Genomic DNA, 12,071 nt, shown 5'->3' on the forward strand with positions numbered 1-12,071 from the left:
ATTCTGTGGGCAAGATATTGAACAATGCAGGAAGCATCAAAAGATGGAAAGAATACACAGAGTCACTGTCCCAAAAAGAATTGGTCGATGTTCTGTCATTTCAAGAGGTAGCATATGATCAAGAAACAGTGGTATTGAAGGAAGAAGTGCAAGCTGCAGTGAAGAAATTGGCGGAAAACAAGGATCTGGGAATTGACGGAATACCCACTGGGATGTTTCACCAAACAGATGCTGCTCTGGAGATGCCTGCTCATCTGTCCCAGGAAATTTGGAAGACAGCTGCCTGGCCAGCTGACTGGGAGAGATCCATGTTTGTGCCCTTTCCAAAAGTGATCCCACAGAATGTGGAAATTATTGAGCAATATCGTTAATATCACACACAAGTAAAATCTTGCTGAAGATAATTGAATAATGGTTGCGGCAGTATACTGACACAGAACTTCCAGAAATGCAAGCTGGATTCAGAAAAGGATGTGGAATGAGGGATATTACTGATGTCAGATGGGTCTTGGCTGAACACAATACCAGAAAGATGTAGGCATTCAACTATGTAAACCTTAACAAATTATGGACAACATTGTGAAGAATGGGAAATCCAGGACACTTCATTGTGCTCATGAGGAACATGTCTGCTGGCCAAGAGGCTGTTGTTCAAATAGAACAAGGGTATACTGCATGGTTTCAAACCAGGAAGGGCATGCATCAGAGTTGTATCCTTTCACCTTACTTATTCTGTCTTTATGCTGAGCAAATAATCTGAGAAGCTGGACTATATGAAGAAGAATGGGGCATCAGGAGAAGACTTATTAACAACCAGCAATATGTAGGTGACACAACCTTGCTTTCTGAAAATAAAGATGACCTGAAGCACTTAGTGATGAAGATCAAAGACTACAGCTTCAATATGGATTACACCTCAAAATAAAACAAACACCCTCACAACTGGAACAATAAGCAACATCATCATAAATGGAGAAAAGATTGAAGTTGTCAAAGATTTCACCTTACTTGGATCCATATCAACACTAATAGAAGCAGCAATCAAGAAATCAGACGTCGTATCGCACTAGGCAAATCTGTGGCAAAAGACCTCTTGAGTGTTAAAGAGCAAAGATGTCACTTTGAAGACTGGGGTGTGCCTAACCCAAGCCAAGGTATTTTCAGTAGCCTCATATGCATGTGAAAAATGGACAATGCGTAAGGAAGACTGGAAAGGAGTTAATGCCTTTGAATTCTGGTGTTGGCGAAGAATACTGGAAATACCATGGACTGCCAGAAGAATGAACAAACCTATAGAAGAAGTGCAGCTGGAATGCTCCTTGGAAGTGAGAATGGCCAGACTTTGTCTTACCTACTTTGATCGTATTGTCATAAGGGACCAGCCCCTGGAGAAGGATACCATGTTTGATAAAGTGGAGGGTTAGAGCAAAAGGGGAAGAACCTCAACGAGATGGATTGACACAGTGGCTGTGGTGATGATGGGCTAAAGCATAGGAAGGATTGTGACAATGGCACAGACAGGGCCGTGTTTTGTGCTGTTGTGCATACAATCACTGCGAGTTAGAATTGACTTGATGGCACCTAACAGCAGTAACATTAACATTTCTGTTATCTTCTTTGGTACATGAGATAGGTGCTTTTATTATTATTATTATTATTATTTCATTATACTTTGACTCTGGTAGTGTAGTGCCTAAGGCACTTGACTGCTAACCAGAAGGCTGGCGGTTCAAACCTACCAGTCATTCCTCGGAAGGAAGGTTGGGCAATCTACTTCCGTAGTGATACTGCCTCTGAAACCCAAGGAGGAGTCGCAATGAGTCAGGTCTGACTTGATGGCACATAACAACAACAACAACATACTTTGACTATCTTCTGTAATGGACAGCAGAGAGACTTATAAAACTAAAGAAATAACATTACCTGTTTATTCTTATTTATTATTGTGGTCTCATTACATTCCTAAAGTAGCACTTTAAATCACAATAAAAAAAAAAAGTAGCACCTTATGTACATTTAAAATAATGTAAGATAAACAAGGAATGAAAACAAAAATCCTCACAACTGTACCAATAAGCAACATCGTGATAAATGGAGGAAAGATTGAAGTTGTCAAAGATTTCATCTTACTTGGATGCACATCAGCACTAACAGAAGCAGCAATCAAGAAATCAGACGTTGGATTGATTATATTACCAGTCATAGAAACCAGTCTACATAGTTATAAATTTGCTGAACAGAGTGAGTGGGTATGAACTAATTGTTTTTATCTTACTAGGACGCCAAGGTAGTGCTGTCTGTTTGGGCCTTACATCCTCATCAAATAATTGATGAGGTGAAGGTTTTGCAAATGTCCCCTTAAAAACTCCACCCTGAGTTCTTATTCCCTTCGCTCATCTTCCTCTTCACTCATTGACTGTGAACTTCCTTACACAACTTGACACCCTCCCTCGTCTTGTCAGCTGAGAAAATGTCTATCTCACCATTTTTCTCTTCCACCGTGTGAAAATCCTTTGCCCATTCAGTTCAGATCCTCTCTGTTAACTCAGCTCCTGCCTCTCCTGCTGAAGCCAGGGCAGACAGATTTATATGGGGGGGGTGTGTGCTCAAAATAAATACAGGTGTGGTAGTTATGTTTGTGTGTCAACTTGGCTGGGCCTGGTTGAGTGGCTGGACAGTTGGTGGTAGTTATTCCCCATGATGAGACTGGCAGTCAACTCCATGGTGGGATCTACTACAAACAGCTGAGTAGCTGCCTTTGGGATATGGTCTGCTTCCTGTATATAAGGAGAATGGTCTCTAGCCTATGGCATGCTTGGACCCTGCATGTAGCCATGTCGTTGCTCAGCAGCCTGCTATGCTCTGCTGACCTTGGGACTTACAGTGGACTTAAGTTAATGGCCTGCCATGTGGTTTGGTAACATTGGGACTATGCCTTTTTACTTGTCAGCCTTGGGGCTTCTCAGCCTCAGCAGCCAGCAGCTGTCTGAGTGAAGAGACGCCTCTAGCTCCAGTGTGACGGGAGCAGGAGGCAGAGCTGGACCCCAAGGTTGAGGGGCTTTCACCCAGCCCCTAGAGCCTGGTACTTTGAACTTGGACTTAAAGCCTCCCAATTGTAAGAATAAACTCTTGTTTGTTAAGACCATCCCATGTGTGGTATATTTCTGTCAGAGTGGCTCTAGGTAACCAGAACAAGGGGCAGTAGGGGAAGAAATGAAACTCTGTGTGTGTGCGACATACTTTTCTTTTTAAAGCTTCCCAAGTGTATATTTGGTATATGTGGTATATATGGTGTGACCTTACTAATCCATGGTATTATATAAGTGTGTGAAAGTCATTTTCCACCATCAAGCCCTTGTACCCATTTCCTCTACACCCTCCCTCCATTGGCCAAGAAGAAAGTCCAACAGATTTGAGTGTGAATCCCAGCACTTACTGTGACTGTAGGGAAGTTGTTTAATGTCTCAGAGCTACAGTCCCTTCCTGTATAAAAGAGGAAAGTGATACTTGCCTCACAGGATTATAGTGAGGATGAAATATCATTAAGCTTATAATGTGAAAGACCCTGGATAAACGTAGCTGCCATTATTATTAATATTGTTAACACTGCCATCTGGCTTTAGAAGTGGAACATGTTTCCCAAGATTACTGCCTTGCAGTATTCTGTTGTTTTTAAACAGTGAGTAGATGACCTTGAAATCATCATGGAAGCTGAATGTCCCCTCATTACAGTCTAGATTGCTGTTGGAATCAAACACACTGAGCCACACAATTAATCTGGCACATATTTAACGATATGCATAATCATTATTGTGCCATATGGTAATTAGACATAAGTGGTAAGTTGTTCATGTAAATGATGCTAATCAGAGTTACTCTTACCCAGCTAAAACAAACATGGGGAGCTCAGAGGGGCTGGGAAGAAGAGGAAGCTGGGCTGTGCTGTCAAATTATCTTCCCTTAGTGGAGCTCAGTGTTCTTAAGAACCCACTGGGCTCGGTCAGAACCAGTCTGGGTCACACATGGGTCATGGCTGTGGCTTTCATCAGATTCTTTGCTGGAGCCACAATGAGCCAGCTCAGTTAACCAGCAGGGGGTGGGGCAGGAATGTGTGCGGAGCCCAGGACTCTCACGTGGCAACCAGGAAGCAGGTGACCTTACAATTGCTGGTCTTGCTGCCCTTTCCCAGCTACTCAGGGGAGACCAGCAGGCCCTAGAAGAGGTGACCTGGTACCTCGGTAGGTCTGCTCAGGAATGTCAGGCAAGGTTCTGCTGTGGCCCGGCAGCACCACACACACTTTAAAATACATTTCATCGTCATCTGTTTTCACTGCTTTGAGAATATCACCTTCCATCAAAGGGGGTAAGGTGGCCAGACAGATTTAATGAAAGGCTTGAATTACAGACTATTTTAAAAGGAAATGTAGATTTGTAATTCTGAAAGTATTTTAAACTGACATGTACATGCTACTAAAAAGTAAAATGTGGAAGTTAATTTTTAGGAAAAGCATTCAACTCACACTGACCTACCAAAACATTAAAAAAATGTATTTTGTAAGTGTTGGATTTCAGAAGCTGAACATGCTTTCACAGCATTCTTAACTCCATTTGTACATTTTTGGCTACTTTTTTTTAGACTGAATTTCTCTTACTTAAAACTAATGCCCTGAGAGTAATAAATAGAAAAATGAAAACTTTTCACCCCATGAAAAAAGTAACATTTAGAATTTCCAAGTAAACAGAATGCTATATGGATATTAAAAAAATGGCGTAGCCCCTAAGGCATTTGACTGCTAACCAGAAGGCTGGCAGTTCAAACCCACCATCCACTTGAAAGGAAGACTGGTTAACCTACTTCCATAGTGATACCGCTTCAGAAACCCAAGGAGGGATCGATCCGACTCGACGGCAGTGAATTTTTTTGTTTTGTTTTGGTTTTTTTATGGATATTAAACACCGTAAAGAGCCCTGGTGGTGCAGCAGTTAAGTGCTTGACTGCTAACTGAAAGGTCCTGGCTCTACCCCTCTCATGAGTTTATATTATCTCCCCCAGCCTCAGTTTCCTCGTTACCTATCTTAGAGGATTCTTATGCCTGACAATGCATGGTAAGGACTAAGGTGGTGGCTATCATGTCATAAATGTTACTGTGGAGTCCTTGTGTAGTGCAAATGATTAAGTGCTCAAACTACTAGCCACGAGGTTGGTGGTTCGAACCTACCCAGAGGTGCCTTGAAGGACAAGCCTGAGAATCTGCTTCTGAAAGGTCACACAGTCTTGAAAAAAACCTGTAGAGCACAGTTCTACTATGTTATACATGGGTTGGCAAGGAGTAGAAATCAACCTGAAAGCAATTAACAACAATAAACAGCTCTTAGGTGAAATTTATAAGGTTTAGCACCAGCTGAATTATTATGCTGCATTAAGGTTTGGTACCAATTCATATTAAATCAAATTTCTGGTTAATTATTCATAAACTAAGGGTTGTAGTTATATAGAGCTGCCATCACAGAAAATACCACAAATGGATGGCTTTAACAAACAGAAATCTGTTCTCCCCCAGTTTAGGAAGCTAAAACTTTGGATTCAGGGCACTAGCTCTAGGGAAAGACTTTCTCCCTCTGTTGGCTCACAGGAGGAAGGTCCTTGCCTCCTTTCAGCACCTGTGGGCCCAGTGTTCCTTAGTGATGTCCATGTGTCTTGGCATCAATCTTCCCCTGGATCTAGAAGATTCCCAGCACAGGGTTCTGGGGCCCAAAGGACATGCTTCGCTCCCTGCTCTTCTTTCTTAGTGATAGTGGGTCCCTCTCTCTCTGCTCGCTTCTCTTTTTATCTCTTATAAAGTAAAAGTGATTTGGCCACACCACAGAGAAATTCCCTTGACATTGAGACAGGGCTGTGACTTGAGTAAGGGTATTGCATCCTACCCTAATCCTCTTACATTAGATCAGGGATGATCATATCAGATCACATCATGGGGGATGATTACATCATTACATAACTGCCACCACTGGGAATCATGGCCCAGCCAAGCTGACACATATTTTTTGAGGGTACAATTCAATCCATGACACTTAGGAAGTAAAAAATAAATTAAAAAATTTTATATACAGTTTCAGACCAGGGGAAAAATACAGGGAACTATCCCTTGCTTATGAGGAAAAGATACAGAACTTTGAATCTATCCATGTTTTCAAAGTTTCCAATGTTGATGACTTAAGGGAATGATAATAATAATAATAATAGCAGCTAACATTGACTATGCATTTTCTATGTCCTGGCACTGTGTTCAGTGCTATATATGCATCATTTCATTGAATTTTCATTAGGAAATTTTGAGGTAATTGCTGGTAGTATAAAGAGCCGTGGGAATGCAGACAGTTAAGTGCTCAGCTGCTAATGTAAAGGTTTGCAGTTCCAATCCACCTAACTGTTCCATGGAAGAAAGACCTGGCAATCTGATGACAGCCGAGGAAACCTTCTGCGGCAGTTCTGCTCCGTCACGTGCAGTTGCTTGGAGTCAGAACCAAGTCGACAACACCTAATAATGACTGGTTAGTATACAGATGAGAAAACTGAGGCTCAGTGGGGTCACACAGCTTATCCCAGTAAGCTCATCCCTAGTGAGTAAGAGAGCTGGGCTTTAAGACCACGTTTTCTGTGTTTACAGACTATGCCTTTTCTTAAATGGACCAATTTATTTATTTACCTTTTTATTTTGAAAAAAATTACAAATCTACAGAAATGGACAAGAGCAATACATTAACTCCTTATATATTGTTTGCTAGGATTCATTGATTTTACCAATTTACTGTATCTCTTTTTTTTCTAATACGTATTGTTTATTTGTGATGAAACATTTGAGAGTAAGTTGCAGATATCATGATTCTTTGATTCTAGTCACTTTATTGTGTATCTCTTAAGAATAAAGACATTCTTCTACTATCAAATTCAGCAAATTTAGCATGATTACATTACCTAATGTAGAGTCCATATTTTTATGGATCATAACAAATTATGGATAATATTGCAATGAATGACGATTCCAGAACACTTAATTGTGCTCATGTAGAACCTGTACATTGACCAAGAGGTAATCATTCAAACAGAACAGTGGTTTTACTGCATGGTTTAAAATCAGGAAAGGTGTGAGTCAGGGTTGTGTCCTTTCACCATACTTACTCAATCAGTAGGCTGATCAAATAACCTGAGAAGATGGACTATATATAAAGAAGCATGCAGCATCAGGATTGGAGGAAGACTCATTTAGAACCAGCGATATGCAGATGACACAACCTTGCCTGCTGAAAGTGAAGAGGACTTGAAGCATTTACTAAGAAAGATCAAGCCTTCAGTAGGGATTATTATGCCTCAACATTAAGAAAATAAAAATCCTCACAACTAGACCAATAAGCAACATCATGACAAATGGAGAAAAGATTGACATTGTCAAGGATTTCATTTTACTTTGATCCATAATCAATGCCTGTGGAAAAAATAGTCAAGAAATCAAATTATGTATTTTATTGGGCAAATTTGCTACAAAAGACAACTTCAATGTATTAAAAAGCAAAGATGTCACCTTGAGGACCAGGTACCTCTAACTCTAAGCCATAGTATTTAAATCTCATATATGTGTGAAAGCTAGACAATGAAAAATGAAGACTGCAAAGGAATTGATGCATTGGAACCGTGGTGTTGGTGAAGAATATATTGAATATACCATGGACTTCTAGAAGAACAAATATGTCTTGGAATAAATATAGTCAGGATGCTTCTTAGAAATGAGGATTGAGAGACTTCATCTCATATACTTTGGACATATCAGAAGGACATTGTCTTGGTAAACGGTAATGAAAAAGAGGAAGACTGTTAATGACATGGATTGATGCACTGGCTGCAATAATGGTCTTAAACAGCAGCAATTGTGAGAATAGTGCAAGACGGGGCAGTGTTTCATTCTATTGTACATAGGGTCGGTATGAGTTGGAATTGACTCGATGGTACCTAATAACAACCTTCAGATTTTTACCAGTAATCCCAATTCTACCTTTTATAGCAATTTTGCTCTCATGTCTCTGTGTGTGCCATTGGGTCAATTTTAATTCTTAGCAATCCTATGTGATGGTGGAACTGCACCGTAGTGTCTCCTAGCCTATAAGCTTTACAGGACCAAATCAGCGAGTCTTTTCTCAGGTTTGAACCACTGACCCCTCGGTTAGTAACTGAGTTCTTAACATTGTGCCACTAGGGCCTCTTTCATGTCCTTTAGGTTCCTTTAATTTAAAACAGTTCTTCAGCATCTCTTCATTTTTCATCAGACCATGCTTCTGACAGCCTGGTTATTCTGTCAGGAGAGAGCAAGAAGTCCTGTGGGCCACAATGGGGAGAAGAGCTAGCCTGGAGGGTTGCCTAGCTGTTGCAATAGCTACTCATTATATCATTAGGAAAGTGACTGTCATGCAGTTTACGTTCTTGAGATGATGTGTTTCTGAGATCTTTTGCAGAAAGGGACTGTAAGTGTAAACTACTCATTATGATTGTCATTCTGTGTATTGGTCTCTGTCACTGGGTTACAATTTGTAGTTCTTTCTCAACAGTAAACTACATTTTGGTTTCTATCCCCATTCAGTCTCAAAGAAGATGGAGCTGGAACCCCCTATGACAGGGAATCAACAGCCATTATAAAGCTGAATAATACAACAGTTCTTTATTTAAAAGAAGTGACAAAGTTCCTGGCTCTTGTTTGCTTCGTCAGAGAGGAGAGCTTTGAAAGAAAAGGTAGTATTTTGTGTGTGATTTAAAAGAACCATTTCAGTTTAGCATAATAGTATCTTCCATCTTTGTTGCTTGTTGCATGCAGATGGACAGCACGCTGTAGTCCTTGCAGCTTCCAGACTTCTGTCACAGGCCCCCTTAACAGGCAGGCGGCCTGAGGGAGCAGCAGACTTCTATGATAAATGTACCAGAGTGCCCTCTAGTGGTGTAGCTGTGATGTGGTACAAGGGGAACCAGATGGTTCTTCCAGGGGCCTTCGTTTTTCTGTAAGTAAATATTGTTGTATGCCATGGAGTTAATTCCAACTCAAAGCAAAAAAGTCTCTTGCCAGGAAGAGTATTTCCTGAACCTACCCTGAGGCTGGAGGCCTCCCTCTTGGTCCGTAAGAAGGTCTTAGGTGACCTTTTGACCATTTGTTCTAGCACTAAAGGAGGGATGACAGGACTCATACAACATTAACATTAGAATTATATACCTTTAGTTCCATTTTCAAGGCACACAGGTGATGTAGTGCCTAAGCATTTGACTGCTAACCAGAAGGTTGGCAGTTCAAGCCCACCAGCCACTCTGTGAAAGGAAAACTGGGCAATCTATGTCTGTAAAGATTTACCACCTTGGAAACCCAAAGGAGGTCACTATGAGTCAGAATCCACTCGATTGGCAACGAGTTTGTTTTTGTTTTGTTTTGTTTTCAGTTCCATTTCATACCCTTTCTTTTTAAAATTATGATTTGGGTGAAAGTTTACAGAGCAAATTCGTTTTCCATTCAGCAGTTTATAAACATTTTGTTTCATGATATTCATTGCAGTCCTCACAATTAACAGCTTTCTTCCCACTTCCTCCCTGTGGTTACCTTTTCCCTGTGTCTTCCTTTCTTATGCAGCCCCACCCTCTGAGCTATCTCCCTGCTGCCCTTTGATCTCCCATGATTGATTGTTCTAAGAAGTGTAATTACCTGATGTAATTACGTCATGTTGTTGTTGTTGTTGTTATGTGCCGTAGAGTCGGACCCGACTCATAGCGACCCCTCCTTGGGTTTCCGAGGCAATATCACTACGGAAGTAGATTGCCCCATCTTCCTTCCGAGGAGTGGCTGGTGGGTTTGAACCGCCAGCCTTCTGGTTAGCAGTTAAGTGCCTTAGCCACTATGCTACCAGAGCTCCTAATTACGTCATAGGCCTGTCTAATGTTTAGCTGGAAGTTAAGCCATGGGAGTAAGTTCAATTCCAGGCCCAAAGGGTAACTAGGGACCATAGTCTTGGGACCAGTAAGTTGGGTCTTTTTTTGATGCTTGAGTTTTATTCTACATTTTTCTCCTACTCTATCCAAGATCCCCTATTTTGATCCTTCTAAGGAGTTAGCACTGGTAGTCGGGCACTATCTTGTTCTTCTGGTCTCGGTGTTGTGTCAGCTGAGGTTCCTGTGTTCATTAGCCCTTTGCACTAATGTTTCTTTGCATCTTTGATTTTTGTCACTCCTCTTTGCTCCAGATGAGACCAGTAGTTGAATTTTAGATGGCTGCTCACAAGCCTTTTTTTTTTTTTTTTTACCTTTTATTGTAATTTGGGTGAAAGTTTACAGAGAAAATTCATTTTCCGTGTAACATTTCATATGTATTTTGTTTCATGACATTGATTGCAATCTCCATAATGTAACAGCTCTTTTCCCACTTCTTCCTTGTGGTTACCTTTTCCACATGCCCTCTCCTATGCGTTCTTGCCCTCTGAGCTCTCTCCCTGTACAAATACTACCCTTCTGATTTCCCATGGTTAATTTTTCTAAGGAGTGTACCTACCTGATGTAAGTGTTCATCTTATATATGCCTGTTCATTGTTTGGCTGGAAGCCACAGGAGTGAGTTCAATTCTTGGCCCTGGTGGTGCAGTGGTTAAAGCACTTAGCTGCTAACCGAAAGGTCGAGGGTTCAAACCCACCAGCCACACCCTGGGAGAAAGATGTGGCAGTCTGCTTCCGTAAAGATTTCAGTCTTGAACCCTATGGGGCAGTTCTACTCTGTTCTGCAAGGTCATTGTGAGTCAGAATTGGTTTTTAGTCTTAACTGGGAAATACCAACTTACTGACATGGTTGGGGAATTTGCTAGTAACTAGACTATGGTTTACAAATTTCTTGGGTAAAAAACTTTCCAATGTAATAGCAAGAGCAACTTTTATGAAGTACCTTGGTTTTTCTTTATAAACAATATAAGTTCATTATAAAAATACTTAGAAAAGTACAAAGAGCAAAATAAAACCACTCAAATTCATCATATAGAGCTAAAACCTATTTTAAATTAAATTTTGTTAAACTTCTCTTTTTTTTCTTCCTTGCAACAAAACTGGGGACATGTTGTCTGTGTAAGTCTTTGGGTGTCACACATCCGTTGTGCTTACCTACTAACCTAAAGGCTGGTGATTAGAACCCCCAGCGGCATCTCAGAAGAAAGGCCTAGCAGTTTGCTGCTGTAAAGATTCCAGCTAGCATAACTTTGTGGAACAGTTTTACTCTGTAACACGTGGGTTACCATGTGTTGAATCTACTGGATGGCAATCGGTTATTGTCTGTATAATCTTATACACTGCTGTTTTCACTTCTTGTTAGATCATGAAAATTTTCTTAGTTCATTGGCTATAAAATATAATTTGTGTTTTTACTCTTTCTTTCTATCACCAAAGTAACGTATACATTTAGAAAATTTTGAACTAACTGGTAAAAAAGAAAATAATAATTACTGATAAGTCTCTCGTTCAGATAACCCTTCTTAACATTTTCTATATAACTTCCCAACTATTTTTCTGGAATATATGTACTTTAAGAAAAGAATGATGAGATTGTATGATAAATGCTACTTTATAACCTTCAGTGACTACAAACTTCTTTCTAGTTCATTACACCTTTTATCATTTTAATGACTGTGTTCAATTTCTCTGTTGTGAGACATTTATATTATTCCTAGATTTCATTGTTACAAATAATACTATGTTTACCTTATTGGGTTTGGGCATCTTTAGTTATTTCCTCAGAAAAAACTTCAACAAGTAAAATTACATACTTAGATAAAAAAAATAAGCATGTTTGGATGGCTCTTTACTTATTTATTTGCCTTCTCTTCACCCAAGTTAATATGTGTCTCTACCTTCTAGTTAGGGAGCTCTGGTAGCATAGTGGCTAAGATACTTGCTTGCTAATCAGACGGCTGGCGGTTCAAACCCACCAGCCACTCCTTGGAAGGAAGGTTGGGCAATCCTACTTCTGTAGTGATACTGCCTCGCAAACCCAAGGAGGGGTCGCTATGAGT

The 12,071-nt window shown here is 40.4% G+C and overlaps 1 protein-coding gene across 1 annotated transcript in view; it reads left to right on the top strand.

The window, feature by feature from the left end:
• The window catches only part of RRAGD (Ras related GTP binding D), a 92,284-nt gene that overhangs the window by 63,854 nt on the left and 16,359 nt on the right, over window positions 1–12,071 (top strand). Inside the window, exon 6 of the mRNA XM_007950879.2 lies at window positions 8,631–8,779. Coding sequence (XP_007949070.1) covers window positions 8,631–8,779 — 149 coding nt within the window. The remainder of the gene's footprint in view (window positions 1–8,630; window positions 8,780–12,071) is intronic.

Source organism: Orycteropus afer, unplaced genomic scaffold (genome assembly GCF_000298275.1).
Source record: "Orycteropus afer afer isolate SDZICR_OR568_19922 unplaced genomic scaffold, OryAfe1.0 scaffold00011, whole genome shotgun sequence".
Lineage (NCBI taxonomy): Eukaryota > Metazoa > Chordata > Mammalia > Tubulidentata > Orycteropodidae > Orycteropus > Orycteropus afer.